At 41.6% G+C, this 26,026-nt stretch overlaps 1 protein-coding gene across 3 annotated transcripts in view; it reads right to left on the bottom strand.

The window, feature by feature from the left end:
- The window catches only part of LOC125902217 (phosphatase and actin regulator 1-like), a 71,286-nt gene that overhangs the window by 18,237 nt on the left and 27,023 nt on the right, over positions 1 to 26,026 (bottom strand). Inside the window, exons 1-4 of one of the 3 annotated variants that reach the window (XM_049598409.1) lie at positions 15,461 to 16,070; positions 11,615 to 11,779; positions 3,068 to 3,148; positions 970 to 1,173 (exon numbers count right to left, since the gene is read on the bottom strand). In XM_049598409.1, the coding sequence (XP_049454366.1) occupies positions 970 to 1,173; positions 3,068 to 3,148; positions 11,615 to 11,779; positions 15,461 to 15,737 (727 nt within the window). In that variant the 5' untranslated portion in view covers positions 15,738 to 16,070. Of the gene's footprint in view, positions 1 to 969; positions 1,174 to 3,067; positions 3,149 to 11,614; positions 11,780 to 15,460; positions 16,071 to 26,026 lie in introns of those variants that run through there. The other 2 variants (XM_049598411.1, XM_049598410.1) reach the window with 2 other exon arrangements.

Genomic DNA, 26,026 nt, shown 5'->3' with positions numbered 1-26,026 from the left:
CTAACCACAGGGGACTTTAATGAGACTACTATAATCCTGTGCACATGTGTGGCAACGCAGGTAGGGTTTAAAGCAACAGCAGTCATGGCTCATTTGTCAATAAAGTACAAGTACTTTTTTTTTTTTTTTTACAGTGGGGTAGTGAAATCAAAACCAACTAGAAAAGTGCACTCAATAGATTTCTGCCAAGCAGCAGCTCGAATTCATTGCAGCCAATCTGAGCAATTCTCGTAATTCCAGCACGTGCTGCAGAAGCGTCACAGAAGCTACCCGTTTATTTGACGGGGCCGCGGCACATTGCACAGAACAGAGTTTTCCTGCTAACAGGCACTGTGTGAGGATGAATTTATTTTTAATAATCAAAAACACAGCCACAAACCTTTGATCCAAGTCATTTTGAACTGGAATTTGAACAGTACTAACTTTGCTACAGCACAACAAAGTAGAAAATAAAAGTCTACAAAATAGGGCAGGCAAAACACGCCGCAAAACCGGTGTGGTATGTCAGCATGCGGAGGAAGAAACAAAACCAGGCTTCAGCTGCACCCAGTGGAATTGTCCCTTCAGGCTCCCTTACAGTCAAGATGGGGATGCAGATAACAAAAACAGGGACTAATTTATCTCAGAAATTGCCTAACTTAAGTGGATCATAACATGTCAGGTATGGAATGAATCTGCAGATGCTCCCGTTCAAAATAAGACCAAGCTTTTCTGAGGATGTCAGTTTTGAGCCATGACAGAAGCCAAGATGTGCCCTGCAATGTGCATATATACAATTAGGCTAATCGGTCCAGTAGTTTGGGAGATTAGCTGCACACAGACAGATACACACACTCACACGACCAAACACATGATCCCCTCCTCGCTTATGTCAGACAGAGAAAAAAGCATGCATAATGAGTAGGGTGGAACAAATACTGTATGTTGGTTTGGAAAGAGGGAAACTGAGCAGGAGCTAGAGCCACTGACCTGTGCTATGGTTTGGGATCCTAGAGAAAGGCTTTGGAGGGAGAGCAGGAGGCTGTTTGTGGTACAGCGGCGGCTTGGCGGGGGTATCCTGAAGGTCACTAGAGTAGGTGACAGATTTCTTGGTGGGCAGGACCATAGATGACTTAATAGACTGCTCCTGAGTGCAGCCCCCGCCGTCCATCGAGGATCGGAACTCAACGGTTGCTAAACACAAAAAGAAAAAAGAATGAGCCTGACAAGCATCGAAAATGTGTTTGGCTGCACAAGAATGACACTTGCCGAGAAGACTGCTCAAACAAAGTTGAAAATGAACCCGGGTGCTGAGTTTTGAGACAATGGGGAGTGGATTCAGAAAGCTAAGACTGTTTAACGACCCGAGAGCCTTTTATCAGCACAAAGCAGACCAAGGAACAGTGTCAGCCGAGCAGTTTGACAGAACTTTTGCTTTTTAATTCTTTTACTGCGCTCAGACATTTGATGGTTTTTGCATGATCACATTTTAAGGCTGACAGTGCAATTCACAATGCTGCTCACAAATTCTGACAAACAATGCATTTCTATGGGGAGTTCTCCCCCATTCCCAAATTTGACTGAACAGCCTTTTAAAACAGAACACCACAAGAATGCTTACCCCTGTATGATGTGGGGAGAGACGTTAGCCTCTAGACTTTTTTAAATTCAGAAAGTCTTCAAAGGGAGTTTTTGCTATTCTCTTCTACCATTATCTCATATTTAAGTCATAAGTTGTTATTGTAACCGGCTGTCATAGAGACAGACTTTGAAAGAAACTCATTTTGAAGCATCCTCATGAGGAAAAATCTGACTGAATCTTTAAATTCAGCATTGAGATGGAGGACTCTGTAACATTTAACTCTAAATTAGACGAGCAATATGGTTTGGCTGGCGTGTGCCGCATAAATCCAGGAGCACAGAGCGCCAGTCAAAGACGGCGACCAGTTAAAGCCGATTACAATCCAGCAGCCAATCAGATGAAACGTTGACACATTTTTGCCAACATGGGATTTCTTCTCCTTTTAATATAGTTCTATTTTTGCTCCTATGGATCTATTTCTATTTTGAGCACACCAGAACAGAATGCTGACAACAAAATGAATTGTGTGGTGCATCTATACATCAGAGAGATGTCAATGCTAATGTGACAATACAGCTTTCATAGATATATTAACTGTTTGATTTGCATGCATAAAAATAACCACTGCTGATCTATCAGACTATGAGCACAAGCCTTATTTTCATTATGGAAACTAGGCTGTCACTGGGCAGGAGAAATGAGCACACCTGGCCTGATTAAAATGCATTCTAAGGAGTGCAGCAGCTACTGTGCAAAAATAGAGGAAGGTAGCTATTACAGTTAATCAGTTTTGACCAATGTAGTCAGCTGGACTGTGTGGTGCAGATTGTACTTTAATAATAATAAAAGCAATACATTTTATTTGTGAAGTGCTTTTTTAGACCCAAAGTGTCACATAAAACCACAACATCACGCAGACACTGCACGTACAGACAGTGATACAAAACTTCAATCCAAGGAGAGGTGGTGAGCTTTGAATGAATACACTTGTCTTTTTATCTTCCTACTATTTGGGTCTGTTTGTAAGACATTTGTTTTGGCTTTCTTCTTATTTTGGACATTGTCCAAAAAGCTCAATTTGACAAAGAAAAAAAAATGAGAGAAAGGCAACACATTTCCTCATTTGCTCTGCTCACATCTTGGCAAGAGTCAATGGACTTTCTCAGCTTCACCAACTTTGTTTTTGATGTCCTGAGGCACAGACCACTCGCTGTCAGACTCGTATATTCACTGGCTTTGAATACGGGGCGTCTAAGGCACATCAAATCGAGATCAAAGAGTTTATAAAACCCCACAAAATTTCTATAATGAAAGATTATATCTCTAGATGCCCCATGCCAAATCTTGAAGAGTGTACTTCAGAGACTACTGATTAATGAGGAGATGAATAACTGAAGCCCTTCCAATTTAAGCGCACCACGTCCACCCTTTTTGCAGCTTCTACTTAAAACCAAGACAGTTTCTAAGTGTGTTAAATTAGACTGTAACTGTATAACATCAGCTTACCTTTTTCAAAGATCTCTTTCAGCACTCCTCTCTTGATCAGCTCATCTCTGCTCTGTCGCATTGACATCTTCCTCTCCAAAGCTGAAGGGGTAAAGGAAAAAGATTTTACATTAGTCAAACCTTCTCCAGATCCCCAGGAAAAACAGTTTGCTATCACAAGCCATGGTTTTTAGTAGATTTTTATAAGTGATACAGGCAATACCTAGAAATCTGTGAGGGGTTTAAAGATAGCAGAGCGTGACTGTTCACAAAATCTCCATATCCACTGCAAGATTTTTTTCCTACTTTTTCTGGTTACTTTCGTAGGACCTTTAAGAGAGAATTGTTGAAAACACGAGAGCTGATGAAAAGATAACACAGGCATTAGTTTATATTTTTCTTACTCTGAACAAACCCCATGAAGAGACCCAAACTAACCATGCATTCATTAGTCTTCTGCCTGTGGCATTCAGCCCCAAACCCATTTGTTCCAACTGAGGACCAAAAACTTTTAAACAGGTCCAAAATACATAGTCTTTATTTTCAAGGGCCTGATACCCTCTTAAAACAACCGGGCACTGTGGCTTCTAACATAAATTATTCAACCATAAGTAAGTTGTTTTGTTGGGTACTATTTTCCGCTTTGAGTTTTAAATAGTTTCTGAAGAGCAATAGCAGCCCTTTGTCATTCCCACAGTGTCAGGTATGACAGTTTGGTCAGTGGCCATTGGCGTCTGATTCCAACAAAAAAGCCACCCTTTAATGTCTATATGAGATTGACCAGGTTTTTAACTAACTCCAATGTAAATCCATCCGTGCTAACAACCTAGGGTGAAAACAAAGAAAGTCTGCATAGGCAAATGGGTCAAATGGGCACAGGACTTTCACTCAGGAGACCGGAATTCGTGTCCCGTGTGAAACCGAAAGTCAGAATTGAGTTTTTTAAACTACATAAAATATTTACCCTAAGGTAAGATAAGGTAAGGTAAGGTAAAACTTTAATGTCCCAGAGGGGCAATTTGGGATACAGACAGTAGTCATTGGTACAACAAAACAGACAGGACAATACATAACACACAGAATCCAGTATCACACACTGTCAGGGGTAAATCATAGACAGTTAAGCCTAGTTCACATTACACGATTTTTACCACGATTTTGGCATCGCAGAGGATCTTGAGAGCCACCTTGGGTCGGAGATGAGTTGGCAGATAGTCTGCCATGACGAGTCCTTGTGTGAACAAGCCTACGAGCAAGTCGCCCCCTCGTCTGTAACTGGGACTGGATATCTGGCATGCTAGAAAACTGGAGAAGTGTGACACGACTGACAAAGAGCATCAGCCAATGAGAGACGGGATACGTCCCACGTCAGCATGCAGGAGGACGGAAGAAATGTGAGGAGGACAAACCGCAGGGTTGCCAGGTCCAGTCGCTTCTTTTGGGCTTGTTTCCATAGCCCTGGTTGCTTGTTTCTCTCCCAAGATCTGGCAACACTGACAAGCGAGCTGGCAAGTAACAACAACAATGGCGGCATCCACATGATCACAGGGAGCGCATTGTGTTTGGACCCAGGCCTGATTCAACAGTGGGAAGAATATCCATGCCTTTACGATGTGTCGTCTCCAAGTTAAAAAACTTTGGTGAGTTTGGTGACGTCACCACGTTATCTGGGGCTCTGTCAGCGAGAAATCTTGTGGTGTGCACACACAGGTCGTAGTGCAGTTGGCGAGACTCCCGATGACAGATACACACATCGCCAGGTATGAACACTCAAAAGATTACGATAGTCTCCACGATGCAAAACAGGGGTGAAAATCATGTAATGTGAACTAGCCTTTAGTGGTCACTGCTGGTTAAGATAAGCAATAGCAGACGGGACAAAGGACGATCTGTAACCCTTAGTGCTACATTTAACGAGGCAAAATATCCACTCTGATGTAAGCATCTGAAACTCAACATGAAGGGCATGTTGAGAGTCTGAGACAATAGGCCGAGCTTTAGAGGTGACCCTCTCATCATACAGATGCTGTAGGTTATTAAAAGTAACACCAGTCATCGTACAGTACAACTTGTTCTTGTTGCCTCATGTGACATTCCTGTCAATTACGGCACATACATCTCATGTCATACTTACTATTAACATAGCAAATGTTCTTATTTTAACCATATTTGTTTTATAAACCTCATCAAGTAGTGTTGTTGCCCAAACCTAAAATAGTTTGTGGCAAAAACACCTAGATCATCATAGTATGACTAAGCTGATGTATTTGACGAACTGGGAGTGGGAATACGTTGACAATGGAGACATGGCCCAAATAAGATATAAGAGGCTCTGGCTGCACAGGTGATGCTTGTTAGTAGGATCAATTCATAGTTTTGTCTTTTTATGGAAGTCGACAATAAGAAAATGACAAAATAAAGACCATCAGCAAACTTGCCATTTAAGTAAATTAAACATGTTTATACTTAATTTTCTACTAATTTATCTGAATATGACTGTATCTGCAGTATGTTATTGGTCTTGCTGTTATATGTTTGTGTAATTTTACTTCTTCTGATCTTCGGATTAGATAAAATTAAGAATTCCAAGCAGCCCCATTAAAATCCTTTGTTGTAAATATAATCTATGAAAGTGTAACTTCTCATCCGAGCACCTTAAGCTAAAAAAATCATAACCTTGATTAAGAAAGGAGATAAAACACGGCGGAGTTATTCCAACAACACTTCTCATTGTAATGCATTATGCACAAGTTAGCATGTCCCATAGCTACTGCTTCTATTTTTAGGCTTTAGAAGTCGAGGCACTTAACATCTTCTATCAGTACGCTGAGCAAAAGCAGTTAAAAAATCATGTTGGTAATTGTGAAATCTGCCCCTGCATAGAAGCCAATTAAGGATGTGAAATGAGGATCAGCAACAACGCTTGAGCACACGGCGCAGGAATGTCCCTGCAGGCCTTTGCAGCTCCTGCTTAAGAGGGAGATCACAGATTGTGCCATGTGTGCTTTACATATGACCCAGGAGTCCAGTCCCAGCTCAATCAGAGGGCACCGCGTTCAGTACTAATACATCCTCAGTGTAGATTCATGAAAACACTGCCAGCTTGACCTCTCTTTTCCTTGCCCTTAGTCAGAACACAGTGGATTTAAAACCAACTGGTCAGAGTCCAAAATAAAAAAAAAACACAAATGAGAGCTACACAAATGTCAGACGGACAGGCCTCCAGGGCAGAAAATTGGATCCTCTGTGCTCCAGTGTTCGAAAATACCGCAGCAGAGCAACTATCATCAAACAGTACGCTCCATTATGAGCTCCTCCAGGATACCAGATGTTCAATATCACTCAATACTTCAAAGTTTTCCAAGAGAAGCCTGTTTGACATCAGCTCCAAGCCAGAAATTAGTTAAGCAGCGAAACATTTTTGGGGAGAAAAAAATACGTGACCAAAATATCACCAATATGTCACACAAAGAATCGTCTCCACCGGAGCCCTAGGAAGTGGCAAATTGAAGGGTGTGAAATGAAAGGAAATTGCGCCATTTGTAGATGCTACTTGGGATGCTAATGCCGGCAGTTCCATCAAAGAGAGATTTTTTTTTTCACCAAGATGCAGTAAATTTAACATTAGGTCAAGTCAAGGGGATAATAGAGTTATCAAACAGTTGACCCAGAATCAACATAGAGGGATTTTTCTAACAGAGCGAATGCAGACGGGATTGTTTTCCACAAAGCACCACAGGCATCTCACATTTCACTTCTTTGTACCTGTGCATTCTCAAACTTCATTAAAATTTACAACAGTTCAAAAAAAAAAAAAAAAAAACTGAGAGATTTCTATTAATAATGTCTGCCAGTTGAGCAGTGCCTGGATAATGAGGAAAGTAAACCTTGTAGTACTCTGAAAATTTAATCAAAACCAGGGATCTCTGCACCTTGGCAGTCGATTTTCATGAAACTCCCACAGCCCTCTTTAAATGAGAAGCAACGACTTGGCCTTTCCGACTAATGTCAATAGCTTTTTTGGGATGCACACCACAAAAACATAACATGTGACAATCAGGTTTAAATATTCAGCCTCTATACCATCTCTTTTCATGAAATACAAGTCCTTCAATCTGGCAACAAATCCTGCATGAATTCAGCTTCTATTTGAGGCTTTCACATCCCTGTTATGGGTTATTTCGAGGGGAAAAGCCAGTCTTTTAGGTGACAGACACAACGTTAATCAAAATGACAAATCTCTTTGCCAGAGTGGGGAAACCCTGGGCTAAAAGGTCGACACTTGGCTGGCGGTGCTGTAGTATGTTCAGGGATTATACCGCTGTTTCATCCAAAATGAAAAGTAATTACTCAAAGCTTTATGACATAACTGCAATGCCACGGGATGTGCACGGTTACGTAACACCATTAACTCAAAACGCTCGTGCGAGGATACGTCTTCAGATTAATAGATATTGTGTCCTCATAAAAACAAAACAAGAAAAAAAGAAAAAAGAAGAAAATAAAATGGACGCAGCTGTTGCCGAACCAGCAGAGCATCGAGTCGGGAGTTAAAACACTGGCTGGTCTTGCAACAACATTTTGTTTAATATTTAATGAATACATTAATAGTGTGCAAGAACTGGAATTTCATGTTCATTTCATCAGGAAGGTCCTGTGAGGGCCGTACTAAAAAAACACATTGACTGTGGATAAAAACTGCCACTCGCGCCAAGTATTCAACTTTGATCCTGAATGTGATTGACTCACCAGAATGGCAAATCATCAGCTGTGGATATGCAATAAGGTCAGTTACTTGTAAACATACAGTGTTCATCCGACAGATGTAGTGGTCGTCGATGAGGTGGGTGTACTACTAGGTAGATGGGAAGGTTACTGAGGAGGAAGTAGGTACAATCTCCTGTATATTCCAATGGCTGTAACCCCACATACCTGCATATACCCTCCACTACATCACTGGGAACACTATTTGGAGCATGCACAAAACTGTATTATAAATCTATACCAGGAAAACAATGCAATCTTTCATATCAGAGCCAGAAAAGCAAAAAAAAAAAGTCCTCTAAATCACCTTGAATATCAACCAAGTTCTATTTTGGACAGTCCACCATGACCCAAGTGGTGTCCAACACTGCAGCCACTCAATCTGCACCAAGATGAGAAGATTAGACGCTCATCGGGGAGACTCAGCTGAGAGCATATTAAATGAAACTGGCATATCTGAGTGCAGCCAGTATTGATCTGAGAACACTACACTTAGTTTTTTTTTTAAGAGAAAATATATTCCACTGCGAAGTGACCCAGATAGTCAGAACACATCCTACCCACCCTGAGGCTCAGTAGCTCAAAGTGGAGGCTTTTACCGAGGCAATTCTCTCAGCCGGAGCCTGACAAAAACTGTATTAAAACTTTCATGGAGTCTTTTATCAATGAGAAGCTCAAGCGTTAAGGCTCACACGTCAGAAGCTCCGATGCGGCTAAACGTGACCTTGATACTTAAAAAGGATGCAGCAGGTTTGTAATGTCACGGTGGTTTTTCCTCTTCATTCAGGATATAATCAATGAACAGATTCTGCTATTAAAGGGTACAAATAGTGCCTTTAGATAGACGACTGTTGTTCATAAGAAGATGGTAACTAAGTGGATTAGAAACAAAAAATGAAGATAACATCAGACTAGCACATGCGTGTTCTTTTGATGAATCTCCGCCTTGTGATACGAGCTCGCTGTGAGAATGTACTGTGCACGATAAGACAGCGTGATAAGACAACCAACTGTCAGGCCCTCCCTTCTTCCCTTCCTGAGGTGAAGAGTACAGTCCCCCAGAGCTGGCCTTCATCTGCTTAATATCACAACATATTCATAATCCTCTACTGTGCTCAGTGTCCAATTATCTACGACAACATCTGCATGCCCAGTGGCTGGTCTGCTCCCTGCTGACACAGGAAGCATAATCAACAGTAAGGCTTCACAGCCAACTGCAGAGACGAGAAAACAGTACGCAGGGTCGTGTATCGGAGCAGTGCAGCAGGAAGCGCGCCACTTTGTCTCTAATGAGTGAACGTCATGTGCTACCGTACAGCACATTTCCCAAGTTTGTTAGAGCAACAGGTTGAAGTATTCGCACGATAAATGAAGTCAGATTTTCATCATAATCATGTGGCAGCAGTTTTCTTAGATCTGTTAAAACGAGGTCATGCCATCCCAGGCTTTAAGGCTAGTGGATAAATAGACTGCCATCTTAGCGGTGACAAATTAAATAAGGGCAAACACACAGCAGTATGTCCAATGTTCCAGTTTTAGAAACACAGATCAATAGCTGGGGTTACGAGTCAACACAAGTCGATACTGTTTCCAAGATGAAGTAAGCTAAATCCTGTGTCCCTAAACACAGCTGTCATCACAACAAAGTGCTCGTTACAAGAGGACTAAAAGTGTGTAAATAATTACACAAAGACATCTTTCTTGGAACAGGTCTGATAATAAGCAAAGCATTATGAAACTGCTTTCTCCAGATGATTTTTTTTTTGTTCATTTCTGCTCCAACTGAAGGTGTTGTTAACATGCCTGCTTAAAATCCACTCCAAGCTTCACTCTGTTGTTGGCTATTCATGCAAACCACTGGATTCAATGCTGCTGAAACCACTGAATGGAATATATTATGTGATACTCACCCAGATAACAACAGGGTGCATTGGACATTCAAGCACGTGGACCAACACACATTACTCTCTTTTTGTGAATAGTGCAAAAATGAAAATATTCAATGGCATTATCGGCGATAACTGCTATTTGCAGTGCAGAGTGGGGCCAGCTCGCTAGCCAGTGGAACCCTCTCACATGCCAGACTAGCCACAACATTGGATAGAGAAGCTTGGAGTACACACACAGAGGGAGCATGACTTCATTCTCTGCTCAGGATGCCAACATTCCACTTTATCTTTACATAGTTGCTTGCTGCTATATTAATGCTCCGAATGTCCCATACAGCACCTTTAAAGCAGCTCTGTTGATTCATCCCCACTCATGACCCCTTTCACGTTACACATTTGTGGCCATTTGAGCAATTGTTTATATAAAAGTATTTATTTGTGCAGCTCTAAATCCCCCTTTAAGTGCAACGGTCCATGAGTTGACCGCTCCGGTTAAAAATCCCTGAGCCACTTCCTGTCATTTGAATTTACTGCGCTGGCTAACGCTTGTGCGACTTGTACTCTTCCACTGCCGGCTGCACAAGTGCAGGCCACATTTCTCTTGTTTGGGGCTTTAAAAGTCAGGTTCACGCTCCTCGCTGAAATTGATGTGACAGTGTAGTGACGTCACTGCGGCTGAGGAACCTGCCCGTGCATTGGAGCTACTTGGAAGGCTGCACACAAGCCTACAGCTCCAAACGATGCCGAAATTCCACTTAGAGGCCGCTCCAGTGAGATATGCTGGTGGGTTATAATCCACCATCATGCTGCCATCAAAAAGGATTGAATAGAACAATAGTAGCAAAAGAATTATTTGGAGACAGCGGCGTTATGCATACAAAACAAGTGGATAACAAAAGCGATGAAGAGAGCTTTATCACTCAACCCCACTGTGCATTAACACTATTGTAGCAGAAAAAAACCCTTTTGTTGCCCAGCTCTTCATTGTTGTTCTTCACCACAACAGGGGAGATGCTGTTATCATAGAGCATACACGATTGCACCAATAAACAGAAAACATCGACATGATTGTTTCATCAAGTGCACACTCGCTATTAAAATACAGTAAAACATCAAAAAGTCAAGCGTTGAAAGCTTAAAAAAAAAAAAAAAGATTTCGTCAGCACTTTTGTGTCTTGCTAAAAAGACCTCGTAGTCCAGAGAGACTGCTGATGAGACACCGTGTTAGGGCAGAAACACAAACTACAGCCAAACAGCACTTTGGGAACAGCAACAGTCAAATCCTTACTGAAAGGTAATATCAAGTCAAACACATGTTTATGCCTGTTGAAAGTGATGGAGATGACAGGTAAGAGTGCAATGAGGCAGCCACAGCACCGAGGACTGATTCATTCAGGACATTCACACCTGAAAGATGCTAATTTAACAGAACTAAATTAGAACATCCTGTCGTGTTCAGACCGGATAAAGGCCTCGGTGCAATTGCTCATCCTATACACAGCAAGCGAGACTTCTGCTTCCACACCGCAAGATGCAGTCTGACAAAGTGTCTCCTCCTGTTCACCGGGCTGACGCTAGAATCCAGGATGTGTCAGCCGAGGAAAATAAATACAGCCACATCTGAGGAGAGCATGTCCTTCACTCGTCCCTGACAAGGCTGGCCTGCGAGATCAAAGGAACTCTAAAGAGACCTCAAAACACCAAAATCCAACACTGCACTTTTGCTGAATCAATTTGCTGCATTTTCAATGACCCTGGAGACTGAAACTTAATACCATTTTCTTTTGGCCAAAGGATACACGCTGAATTTCCTCCCGCAACCAGACAGGGTATAAACTAACATGGTTGTTTATATACATGTGACACTTGCGTGTTTTGTTCTGCTGCTGTAGAATTAAGAAAACTGGTCATTTACCAGCAGAGGTCTGCTTGAACTTCTCACTCTTTTTCTTCCTCCATTTCCAGGGCTTGAGGAGGCGCCCCAGAGTGGCAAACTTGCTCCGACGACGGATGGGTGGAGTGTGGGTGCCGGAGACCAAGGACTCAGAACGCATGGCGGCCAGCCTCTCTACTTCCTCAGCTGTAAGGGAATAAAAAAGAAAAACAGGGTCTGGTTTAGGTTAGGATGCAGAGGAGGTGATATTCTGGTAATCATGCAGGAGAGCTCACAGTGAATGCAGCAGACACTTTTGCTTACAAAGATCCAAGCGGTAAGAATCTGTGCCAAGTGGCCTTCCGAATTCCCTAGTAACTGGATGAGGTTGGGAGAGGATAAACAAACCTGCATATCAGATAGCATTACGCAGGATACGCTCCGAGTCTAAACAGTTTGAGGCTGCATCACGCTGAGAGGTTGGCGTTAGCTTGCCAAAACACACTAAACAGACTGATAAGCACCTCATTAAAGGGAAATCTTTCTACTCCTCATCAAATATTCACAAGACCCGGCCCGTTAAGACTTTTACATACCGTCGGATATCAAGAGCCGAGAATGTTAAACATTTCTCTCTAACACAAACTATTAAATGAAAAAGTGGATCCGTGTTATGTTTGAAAGACGCTGCGATCCAGGACTACAAACAACCCCACTTACAAACCACCAGACACCAGGGCACACAAACTGTGGTAAAAGTTGCCATGTGCTTAGAAAACAAAATCTAAGGTTTGCAGCTGCAGAGGGAAGATCATAAGAGGTGTTCACACTCAAATCTCTGACACAAACAGCTTGTGAACAGATCTAAAAAATGAAAAATGCTAGCAACAAATAAACTATAATGTGCCTTTGGATATGGAGCTGTTTTCCTACTGTGCGCTTCTGTCTCCGTACAAACTGAGCAAACAGACATTTAAGTACTCTTTCAACAGCAGTATTAAAGGTAGGGACATGACTTTACTCTGACAGCCCAACAGCTGAATGTAATTGTAACAGCGCTCACAGATCATACAAATGTTTAATATTTCTGACAGTAATTTACCATGCGTCTTCTGGGTAGCCATTAAGTTCCTTACAGTATAAAAATCAACTTAAAGGGACTTTATGGTTCAGTAGGTAGCTTTTATAAAGAAATATCCTTTGTCACATTTTCTCACTCTGTCACTTTATCCTGACAGTAGCGCATGAGGCAGATGATCGGCGAAAGAATCTGGCTCCCCTGGCTCTTTCTAGCAAGAATCCACAGCGCCTGAATGAAACAACCAATCAGAGCCAGGAGGAGTCTCTAACACAGTGACAATCACACATGCACCACCACGCTGGTGTACACAGTAGGTGGAGTCTGCACACCGTTTGATGGGTATCGTAGCTAGCAGAACAGCGGGATCCGCTACATTTGAGTGGCGAGAGTGGCGTTTATGTCACCACGACCACATGGCTCACACAAACACAAACAAATCGAGGGAGACTGATAAGACAGAGAACTGATTAATGTCATTCCAGCTTTCTGAAATCAAATTGTGAACGTCACTGTGCATGCAGGAAATTATTTGTCAACCACGAAAGCTAACGTGGCATTGTCATTGTCATTTGTTTTGTCAGCTGACAATCACGTGGTTGCTACGGCTAGCTGGCACGACATTCCATTAAAACAGCTTTCCGGGCCCTCGCCGTTACATGTTAAGCTGTGCACCTGCGCACTGAAATGGAGCAGACGCACTGCCCGCTGTAGTGCCAACAACAGCATTTACAGCACAGACAAGTAAACAGTAGGAGATCGTCGACAAAAAACTTGCTTTCACTTTAACAGGTCTTCTGTTTACTTGTCTTTGCAGTGTTCACTGTTGTCGGCAGCACAGCGAGCCGTGATTGACACTGCATTAGAGACTCCTCCTGGCTCTGATTGGTTGTTTTCACTCAGGTGCAGTGGATCCCTGCAAATGCCATTAGGAGCACTAGGAGGAGACTGTTTTTTTTCATATGATTTATCTCATGTACTACTGTCAGGATGTAGCTACAGTATCAGCAAATATTACAATGTTTTTTTTATAAAATTGATCGACTGTAGCTTTAATACTTGTTTGAGATGAGCTTTGTATAACTTACATCACCATGTGCAACGATATGCATGAGATGTTAAGATTTTTGGCCTTGTGGGAGAAACAATAACCCGACCGGAACAACAATAAACACAGACATATCACTTCACTCAGACAGCTTCAAGTCTGCACAGAGTGAATGAGCACAACTGGCTGAAAAGGTAGGAAAAATATTCAGAAACCCAAACACACAAAAGGCCAAGTTATCACGACTGGGTCTGGAGAACAGACTGGAGTCTGGATGTACGAGGTGACCTCTAGCACAGTGTGTCCTATCAGTTGTCAGTGTCACCACATTGCGTCAGATCATCACCCATGACATGCTGTCAGCGAATGTGCTGCCAGCTCCCTTTTGGATGATTACATCACATTCACATTCATGATGTTTGCCAACATGGACGTATCACTTTGCCGGGGCCAGTCACCTCCCCAGGGCAATGGGACAGCAGGATAAATAATGTGACAGTAATGCGGCGGAAATCAGTCCCACGGACCATCAATTAAATGCTGTGGCGCCTCACAGCCAACCATCTTAGCAATCCTGCCACCATACTACTCTATAAATAGCTCCACAGTCGATACTAATTGAATCCAGTAGAGATTCAAATGACTTCATTAGAAGTCCGAGAGCTCGATAAAGACAGGATGGCAAAGAACTAAATCTAACCTAAGTAACATCTAACAGCCAAGTAGCAACCACTTCTATGTATGATGGACAGGATGACGACATATTTTATTCTTTAACTTCAGTAAAACACAGACAAACTGAAGAACACATCACAACATCAAACACTTCTTTGTAGGCTTCAAACCTTCCAGTCTAGACGTCGCTGAAATACATATCATACTGACAAAAGAGGCAAGCTTTTGATTTTTGGTGCATTCTGTGAAGACGAACCATCTGCATCTGTCTGTGCTGTGTTTAATACTACCCAGTCTGTCTTTTACAGGCAGAAAACACACAAGCAGAATGTCTACAAATGAAGTGCATGCCGATGCAATTAATCACAGTCTTGACAAAATCCTGGCAGAGGAGAGACGAGCACAATCTGCAAATTAAAAAAGGGGGAAAAAGGAGAAAATCCTCTCCCAAGTCTCCAGGCTGATTAAAACTGTGGTGGTGTTTTTACAAAAAAGGCAGGTGACCATTTTATCAAGCGGCACACTACTCCATCTTCACCATGTTGCATGTAACCTACATTCCCAACTACTGTAGCACAACACACTGATGTGGCTACTGCTGCTGCTGCTTTTAATTAAAAACACTTGTTTGCATACCAAGATGGCTGAGTGATGATGTAATGACACTGAACTGGAAATGGCTTTGTGTACACAGCCTGGATAGTTTCATGCCATTTCAATGACACCTATAGGATCAATAGGCACACTGAAGAGCTTCCCATATAATGAGACATATTTTTGTCATGATGCAAACCAACAAGTAGCCCAACCCTAGCAGAAGTTCTGATCCAGTCAGAGGCAGTCTCCACAACAGCAACAGTCTCTTTGTGTTTAAAGGTATACACTGACCCACTTTCACAGAACATCATTACACAGGCTGACACATCAAGGAGACGCAAAGCACACTGGATGGTGATGATGGAGCGCGTAAAGGAGCCAAGAGGCATGGCCATCGCCTGATAATGGGAGCAGATCCTGGATGGCAGTACCGCAGGGGCTACTATGGGCGAAAACCACACAAGCACAAGCCTCGAGCCTACATACTCACCGTCCTGCGTGTCGTTCCCGCGGCTGCAATTGCTGCAAATGTGCTTTATCTCTTTCCCGATGTGACAGTGGATCGTAAAGGGCATGTTGTTGTTGTGGTGCGGATGCTGGCCGTGTCCTTTCTTGTTGCTGAGAGACATTATTTTGACCAGGCTGAACGCCTTTTTCTTAGGTTTCTCCACCGCTACGGGCGTTTCTCGGCACCCCGTGGAAAGCCAAGTGCCGTGCATGATGGTGGGCGCTGGATCCACCGTCGGGTAATTGGCCGTCTTGAACATTTGGAGACGAGAAAACGGAGCGGTGCGCTGTGTTAACGACGGTGTGTGTGTGTGATGGGGGGGTTAAAATTAAAGGGCCGTCAATTGAGTCCTACCTAGCAGCTTCCATCGAGCCCAACAAAAAATCAGCCGCTCGCTTCTCCCTGCTGTATCCCCACACCTTTACCTGAGATCCCAATAATGTGCAGCTACTTGGTTGCGCAACGCAAAAGTCGCTCCTGCTGCTCCCGCTGCTGCTGCTGCTGAGAAAAAAAGCCCTGCTGCCAGATCCAAGTGAGCTAATAATAAAATAGAGGGTGAGTAGTGAATGGCAGTGACTACCTCTCCCTGCCAGAGCTGTAGACTGCAGTCGGGTTGTAGCTAATCCACGATTAGTGGAGCTGAGCAGTGAGCGCCTGTGATTGGCTGCACGGTGCGCTCCTCTAATAGGCCAGTGTGGACAGAGGAAAAGTTGCTGTCTGATAACAGGATTGCAATAACTATTGTTTTTCAGCAAGTTAAACTATATGCCACCCCCTTAATGCACTTTATAACAGAGGTAAAAGCAAAAAGAGTGAGTGAGTGAGTTATGATGTGTTTCTGGTCTATCCAATATATTCATTTTGATCGATCCAGTGTAATCTGAAAGCATAGGTGGGGATTTCAGAGGCCACAGTGCTAACACCATGTGCATTTATCTCCCTGATAAACATAAAAGTAGCAGATGACTTCTGTTTTGACAAATTTAAAGAAATTTGCAGCATAAATTAATCTAAAATCACGTCTGTCTTCACGCCAATATGTGATAATCCTGATTTTTTACCAGGTGTAACACACCTTGGCTGCCAGATTTGGGCAACTGAAGGCATCTCTAACCTTGGTGATTTTTTTTGATGGATCCACAAATATACAATAGTCAAAAACAGGACTTTTTCCATTACTTGCAGATAAGGGATTTTGTTAGGAAGGACACTACACTACCCTTAAATCTCAAGTCCCTCATGCACAGAGCAGCTTTTTTTTACTACAAGCACCTACACAGACACCTGTCACTTGAAGGAAATGTGGGAAAAGGAGCTCAATATAAATGTTACAGATGATAAATGGGATGATGCCTAGGAAAGTGCAAAACCCTCAAGTTATTTGTAATAGAATAAAAGCTATTCAACTGAAGATTTTACACAGAGCGCATATATCCCCTTTCCAACGCCATAAATTGATTGCAGACTTCTCCCCTCTATGCTTTAAGTGCAAAATAGACAGGTAGTCTCACCCTGTCTGGTCTTGCTGGAAGATGCAGAAGTTTTTGGGATGTTATAGGACAGGAAATTATTTTAAGACATGATCCAAAATACATGCTACTTGGTATATGAAATGGTTTTATTACAGCAGAAATGAATGCAGTATAGGCACAAATTGGTGCATACAAATTCACCAGAATGCAGTGAAAAGTGTTTGATGCTCACATTTTCTGGCAGAGGACCCTCTGTCCCTTCAGTTTTATATGTTAAAGCTAACCTGATGCTCTTGTCTGAAAGACTGTACTTGTGAACTGAGTCTATCTTAACAAAAGACATAAAGTCCAAAAGGGATTAACGCCACACATTAGACAATTTGGCAAATCCAACAAAAGATGAGAAGTAATTTAGTTGAAGTGATTTCCTTTGGCAAGTCATTGTCATCAAGTACTATACAATGAGGGGGACTGGACCAAAAAAGAAGCGCTGTGGTAGCTCAAAGCTTTTATGTTGATTCTGAGTTGCTGACAATAACAGTGGACATTCTGTCTGAGACCTTGTTACCAAGTTACCATGTCAGTGATACCAGCCAGGTGCTCAACACACCTGATTAAAATGAGATGGTCTACTGTCATAAAAGCCACACTGACATCGACTACTGTTAGAATTTAGCAGTTAACCTTTGTATCTGCATCTCCAGTGTGTGGGATTTAGCAGGGGGGAATTATGAAGCGATGGACCATGGGCCACAGATATGCCAAAGGCCCCACCACCTCTCTGAGCGGTGGTTTTGCCTCTTTTTTTTGTTTTGTTTTGCAGGCCTTTAGAGTTGTTATATGTATTTTTGTGCTTTTGTGTTTCTTTGTAGTCGTTACATGTCTCTTTCAGGTTATTTTGTGGGTTTTTTTGGTAATTTTGTGTCTCTTTTTAGTTAGTCTGTGTCTCTTTGTGGTCATTTTGAGTCTCTTCATGGTTGCTACATGTTAATTTGAGCGACACTTTGGCATTGACACTGTGGGACAGTGGCGAAAGTTACGATGGGCCCCAGTGCTCACCATTATGACAGGCCCTAGTGCACATTATCGTGCATGGTTTGACAGCTGACACAAATAGAGACTTGACAACATCAACATACATATCACCCAGCAATCATCATTGCATATTTGACAAAAATATCAAGAAAAGTAAGAAATTAATCATTTAATTGAATATTTTTTATAGTAGGCTGTATTTATAGATTTTATAGGTTATGAAGAAAAGACATATAATTTTGTTTTAGATAGCTAGTGAATATTTCAAAAAAGAAAAAAGAAAACCATGACGCAGATGGGTTTGCCTTTTTGAGGACATTTATTTTATAACTTTTTTTTTTTCTTTGAACACAGGTAGATTTCTAAGGTGGCAATCTGAATCACTTGTAAGGGCCTGCTCTCTCTATGGGTCCCTCCACCTCAGGGGCCCCAATCCAATCGCACTGCCTGCACTGTCTATATTTACTCTCCTGCTTTGGGCTCTTGGGCCTGTGCCCAGTAGGCCTGTTCAGTAACCCATCCCGAGATTAAGGGGCATCTATTGGCTAAAATAGTATATAATATTCACAACCAGATTTTCATTAGTGTATAATCGCCTGAAAATAAGAATAGTTGTATTTCCGTTTCCTTAAAAAAAGAAAAAGAAAAGCTGTTTTTATCTACATACACCATGTTGTTCTACAGCAGCCCAGAACAGACACACCTGACACTGGCCCCAGACAGGGACATTTGTGTTTTTACATCAGCCACCGTAGTTTTCACATGACACATGGGAGAAGTTTCAGTTCTGCATCCTCATTGCTAGATGCCACTGAATCCTACACCTGAGACCTTTAAATCACACACTGATTATCTGAGCACATGAAACAGTTGCAGTTGCATGGCACGTACACATTGCCTATCAACTGATTCAACATCACCCACAAATGACATCAGTGTATGTCCCCCACATTTATCCACCTGTCACTGATGCAAAACTGCCTACAAAGGCTAAAAGATTAAGTGCTGTTTCGAGAGTCACATTTGAGTGCAAGGGGGCAACTGAGGTGAATGCAAAATGAATCACTATCCAATTTATAATGACAGACAATAACAGACAAGAGCTGAGAGAATTAAAATCAAAGAAAAGAAACGCAGCAAAGGGACCGTAATCAGTGATCACAAAGCTCAATACTTCAAATGAGAGCGCTCGGCTAAAAGTAACAGCATGGCATTAAATATTCTGTCTTTACATCACATATTCCAAACAGCAACTCGGTTGATCCCTGAAGTTACTGGGCACATGCTGGGGTAATTGATAACATTAATGGGCAGTTAATGAGGCGTTAATCATGGAAAAGATAACGGACCCCGTGGCATTTCCAATAATGTTTCCTACAGAGCAGTGAATGGTCGTGGGTTTGGGATGGGTGGATGGGTGAGGGGGGGTATCTTTGATGTTCCTTCAATGAGCTGCAGCTTATTCCAGTGACATCAAAGCCCTCTCTGAAATGAGGGACAGAGGCACTTGATTTACTCCCACCACGGTGCAATGCAGCCGCTGCCCTCAGTTGCCTCTTTTTCAGTGCAAAGTTTCACTCTCTTACACTTATGTGTGTTAAACTTTAGGAAACTGGCGAGAAAGAGCTACTTTTGTGTCTGAGAAACATTTTGTGACAAAGGGTAAGAGGTTAACGGATAAAGGAAGTGTTTGCCTGGCATCAGGTGTGTGTGTGTGTTTGTGAGTGAAAGAGTTTAAGAGGCTTTAAACACTCAAGAAATGCATGTTCTGCACCCCTAGTTTCATAAACAAGAACAGTGATAACCTTTCTCTCTCTGTTTACTCCCATCAGCGCACATTATTCTGCCCGTGGACCTTATCTTAAAATGTACTTAAGGTTCAAGCCTTAAAGCTGGTATTGGCCTCAAAAGTGTGTTGACTTATACGGGCCTATATCTTGTTAAGCTCCAGGCAACTTCCGCCTCAATTTCCTATGAGATCACTCTTACAAGAATCAGATAATTAAAGCTACAAGGCAGGTCATTTGTCGGCTACGAGGAGGAATGGTCGCACTCGGTAATGTGGTTATGTAACTTCTGTGTCAGGTTGATCAGTGCTGCAGCACAGCAGTTCTCTTAACTCACAAGGGAAGAAAGGGTGAACACACATAACCTTAAAAGTGGTTATTTGATATAGAATTATTTTACTCTGAAATATATTTATTGTAAGTTCCCACTGGTTGTCATTATCTCTCTCACAATACATTTTCATATTAATGTGAAGAACTGGTGTCAGATTTATGAAATTAAGCTCTTTATATTGCACTTTGCAGAATCCCCTATTGCTGTACTGTGTAATTATAGCTATTAAATTACTTTGGTTTTATTCTTTAACTTTTTATTGAGATTATTTCCCACAGATGGCTGCTATTGTGACCCCTGCTGTTCACAGAGGGGAGATCTCTTTTTCCTTTTGTGTTGGTATTTTTGTTGAGCTGTAAATGTGGTTCTTTTTTATGACTTTTATTTTATTATTTTAAGATATACTAATCAATGGGATCACATACTATACAAAATGCATTCTATTCCGTAAATGTGGTTCTTAGACGAGGACCAGAGAGTGGGCGCACATTACACCAGTTTTAAAATCACTGCATTGGCTCCCCATGTGCTTCAGGATCGATTTTAAGGTTCTGTTATTAGTTTTCAAATATCTTAACGGTCTTGGGGCATCTTATTTATCTGACCTGCTTTTATCATATCAACCCTTGCGGATCCTGAGGTCCTCCGGCACAGGCCTTTTAATTGTTCCAAAAGTCAGAACAAAAACCCACGGGGAGGCTGCATTCAGCCATTATGGCCCACACTGATGGAACAGCCTGCCAGAGAACATCAGGACTGCAGAGACTGTTGATGTTTTTAAAAGGAGGCTCAAGACTCACCTTTTTAATTTGGCTTTTAACTGATTTTTTTTTTTTTTTACTCTTTTAATTCTTCTATTATATGTTCTTTTTATTTTTCTAATGCTTTTAAATGATTTATTTTTAAATCTTTATGCATTGTATTATTATTAAGTTTCTAAATCTTCATTTATTTATCTATTATTATTAATATTATTTTAATCTTTAAATCTTTAATTCTTTCTCAATCCTTACATTTTTATGCATTTTATTATTATTTTATCTCATACTTGTTTTATTTTATCATATTGCCTTTTAGTTTTTAGCTCCAGCGTTTCCTCATGGGGGGCCTCCACACTGAGAGGCGTGTCCAGTCTGCCCATGGGGACGTCGCCCTGGAGATCCCTCAGGCCCAGAGGACTGGGGGGCTCTGCACCATGTGTGGAGTCTACCCCGGTCTGTCTGGGTCGGGGTGGTCTCTGTGGCGGCGTTCCCTGTGGCCGTAGGCTGTGACACCTCTCAGTGTGGATGGCTCCCCATAGGTGGTTCTTTCCTCACCTGGTTCCTCAGTGCCCAGCCATGTTATTGACTATTGACTCTGTGTGTGTGTGTGTGTGTGTGTGTGTGTGTGTGTGTGTGTGTGTGTGTGTGTTTGTGTTTATATGTGGGGTTGGGAGGGGAGGGTTTTCAATATGTATGTTGTATATTTACAATTGAGCATGTGACATTATGGAATATAAAAATAACTTCCTTAGAACTACCTTCAGAAATGATGTCCTGATATTGTTGCTGTTAATTATTTGGGTTTATACTGGAAGTTTCAGCTTTGTTTATTAGCTTAAACATAATAGTTGAGTATTTTGAAGTTCAAAAATCACTTTACTTTGCAACAGTGGGACGATCAGGGATGTGGCCTTTGTCAATTACGCCCCAAAGCTATGGAACAGACTACTTACAGATATGAGGGAAGCCAGCTTGCTTAATACTTTTAAGAGAAAGTTAAAAAAACGTATCTGTTCACTTTAGCCTTTAACTAGCTCTGACTTCCTGATACAGGTCTGAAACTCTTTCTTTTCATGCTTTTATTTTCCATTTACATGTCACGCTGCTGCAACTCTTTCAAAATATTACTCAGTTCTGTTTTATGTCCATTCCGTCTATTTTCATGTAAAGCACTCAGTGCTTAGATGATGCTACTGTTACCCTATTTAATTATTTATACAAGCATCTTGAGGGTACAAAAACTCATGCAAGGCTTTTATTTGTAGATTTCTCCTCAGCTTTTAATACTATACAGCCACATATTTTTGTAAGGAAATTATTGTCCACTTTTAATCTTGATGCTGGAATAGTGAAATGGATCTTAGATTTTTTAACATGTAGGCCCCAGGCAGTCAGGGTTAATGGCGCTCTATCTAAGAAGCGGCTGTCATCCGCAGGTTCACCACAAGGGTGTGTCCTGTCTCCTTTATTGTATATTCTCTACACGAATGACTGTAGCAGTTATTACGATGACGGGCATTTCTTAAAATTTGCAGATGATACGGTTTTAATCAGTCTATTCCAGGATGGAGAGGTCGATCATGGGCAAGTCGTGAATGACTTCGTAGAATGGTGTGACGACCACTTTCTGAAACTAAATATAAACAAAACTAAAGATATGGCCATTGACTTCAAAAAACCTCCCACTCAACCTCCCCAACAGTTATCAGGGGCTCACCAGTTGAGCTGGTGGAGAATTACAGGTATCTAGGTACAGTGATTGATGAGAATCTGAACCATGACCTCAATACGTTTGCAATCTGTAAAAAGGGCCTGCAGAGACTTTACTTTATGTGCAGACTGAATACTTTTAATGTGGACAAGACACTGATGGTTTTATTTTATAAATCTTTCATCGAATCCATTTGAACTTTTTGTATTATTTCTTGGTATGGGAACCTTTCAGTGCAGAACAAAAACTGTCTGTCTAACATAGTTAAAGTAGCCAGCAGAATAATTGGCACACAGCAGCTCTGTCTGGCAGATCTCTATAACAGGCAAGTTCTGCGGAAGGCACGGTCAATCTTAGCCAGCCCTGACCATCCACTCTTGGAAGAATTTGTTCTTCTTCCTTCTGGGCAGAGATTTTGGTGTCCCAGAGTTACAGTAAAAGCAACAGGTTCAAATTTTCCTTTGTCCCTAGTGCAATAAAGGTGCTTAACTTGCAGTAATTCTTGATTTGACTGCACAGCCTTGCAGCACTTTATTAGGGGCCAGTACTTGTTGTTACTATTTTTATTCACTTTATTCTTACTCTTGGTTGTTTTCATTGTAGCAGTGATTGTTGTGACTGTCTCATGTCCTCTTGTATGTCATGTTGTATCTGTTTTTGCCCTCTACTGCAAATCAAATTTCCCCCGAGGGACAATAAAAGGTCTGAACTGAACTGAACTCTGAACTTATACTGTCCTTATTGCAAAGCACTCTGCATTTCTTGTATGACAGCTGCTACTTAAATAAAGTTTTTATTATTATTATTATTGTTACTGATAGTGTTACCTAAGGTCAGGTCTCAAAAGATGCTTAACAGCTTAAGAGACACAAAACAACAAATTGACACGTACCATCCAGGAAGAGACTCAACAGCCACAAACCAAGAAACAACTACAGAGAGACACAAAGCGACCGGAAAAAGACAAAAATTACCCCAAAGAGGCACAAAACAACCACAAAGAAACACAAAATGACCTCAAAGAGACACAAACCCACAAATAATGTATAAAGACTACAAAAAGATGTAAAGTGACAACAAAAAAGAGGCAAAACCACCACAAAATCTGTGTGTCTTGCTCCTATGTATGAGGGGTGGTGAGGCCTTCTGCCTATCTGTGCCCAGATGTTTCCCATTAAAGGCCCAGGGTCATAACCATGGAAATCATCACCTGCCTCACTATAAAATAAAGTCCTTTAATTAGACTCATTGGAGCATTTGTGTGTTGTGTGGTGATTCTAAATTTGTTCCCGAGGTGCCTCCATCCAATTTTTTTTGTGAAACTTTGACTAACTCCGTGTAAAATCCTGGGATCAGTGCTGGTCTTCAAAAAACTAAGAATACTTCCCTGTGGTTGACAACATACCTGTCACGTGTCACAGACTGTCACAACAAACTTAAACTGACACAGTAAGCTCACCCAAAGCTGCTAAGAAGTGTTTGCCAATCCTCTCTGACTCACATCTGATGGGTATGTTGGCTCATAGTGCTGTTGCCATGAAGCCTCAGTAAATGTTAGTACCACTAAGAGGCAGGGAGAGCACGGCTTCTGCGACGCTTATTAAAATGAAATGTGAAAAGTGGGATGTTTTATGTGGAAGAGAGGTAACAGTGCTGTTTCGTTGTTATTTTGGATTCTGGTTTGCACCGGTTTCCATGGATGTGGTGCAGGTTTTTAGGCAAAACAATCGTACAACTTCCGACTGAGCCGCCTGTCACTACAAATCTGCTGTTCCTGTTCTCCCTGCATCTCTCTGTCTCTTCCCATCTGTCATTCTCTCTCTGCATTATTATCTGTCGTGCTCCCTCATAGTTGCACGCGCACACACACACACACACACACACACACACACACACTACCACATTTCATTGTCACAATCTGAAAGAGAATTAATAAGATGGTAAAAGTGCAGTGCCATGCTTTTCCACATTTCTTACTTGATGTGGGGAAATTTGAATGATAGTTATGCAATTATAATCTGAAAGGAGAATGACTCCTCGCAATTTTTTTAATGTAGCTTTTGGCTCCGTCTTTGGCACTAAGCTCAGTCTTCTCTCAGTAATGTGACATGATTATGTAAAGTCCACAGACGGCAACGCTTCAGGAGTGAAAAAACGACAACACTGTTTACATCTGGTTTTAAAGGGACAGTTCAGCCCCGAATCACTTTCAAACTCAGAAATACATATTTCATTTTTACCTTCCGATCTATTTATCAGTGTACATGGTTTTGATGTGAGCTGCAGATTGCTGGAGATATCACCTGTAGAGATGTCTGCCTTCTCTAAAATATAATGGACCAAATGTCACGTGGCCTGTGGTGCTCAAAATGCAAAAAAAAAAAAAAAAGAATTTGAAAAACGTCTTTTTCCAGAAATCGTGACCCGATTACTCGTGATAATCCACAGACCTTGTTGTGAGCAGTTTCAAAGGGAACTATTTCCTTTCCAAGTTACACCCATCAACCATATCAATGTGCAGAAGGAAGCGTGCATCTGCGAGCTCACCTGGCAGCACTGAGCAAGCAAATGTTACAGCTCAGCCAAGGAGGACAAAAAATAGTTCCTACATGAAACTGCTCACAACAAGGTCTGGATTATCTTGACTAGCTGGGTCATGATTTCTGGGAAGAGACATCGCTGTTGACTTTTTCTACAGATTTTGGCGCTTTAAGCACCCGAAGCCAAGTGCCATTTATTTCCATTATGTTCCTGGGTACAAGCGGGAAAGACAGATTCTCCAAATCAGACTGGAAAACGATGACATCAAACTTGAACTAAAGGAGTTTCTTCTATTGACCTCAGGGCATGTGGGGTATAGGGTAATATTTACATATTTGGAAATGACAGGACTCGACAAAGGAATATAATACAGACATAAAACCGTTCTGATCCACACTCCAATTCAGAAGGTGGCAGTAATGCACCAGAAAGCTGTTTGCCAACCGCCATAAAACATCAAAAGAAGAGGAAGCATCATACGTTGATGATGACACAATCTGGAAAAAGGGACAAAAATAACAACACGTTGAAATGTATACAGAAAGCAATAGTCAGTGTGGAGTTATGGTTTTATGATTGGTGATCAGAGTTTCAGTGGCAAATCAGGCTATATACTGTTTACTAAAAATCAAAATAGACAGTTGGCAGGGGTCAACATTTTACAGCAAGCACATGGATAGGGTGGGTATTTTAATATCTTGGTTTATGGATTGGTGAAAAATATTCATTGAAAATATTGCGACAAAATGTAAAATGGTGTTAAATTTAATGAGGTGCGTGCTGATAAAGAAGTATTACATAAGGGCTTTGATGAGAGCTATTTTGGATTATGGTTGCAAAGTATGAGGCAACAACAGGTCATCTAGAAGAATTCGACAGGATACAGTACAGAGTCTTAAGAATTAGT

This window comes from Epinephelus fuscoguttatus, linkage group LG15 (genome assembly GCF_011397635.1).
Source record: "Epinephelus fuscoguttatus linkage group LG15, E.fuscoguttatus.final_Chr_v1".
NCBI classification, from domain to species: Eukaryota; Metazoa; Chordata; class Actinopteri; order Perciformes; family Serranidae; genus Epinephelus; species Epinephelus fuscoguttatus.
The sequence above is the reverse complement of the archived record's forward strand: the minus strand, read 5'-3'. Positions and strand labels throughout refer to the sequence as shown.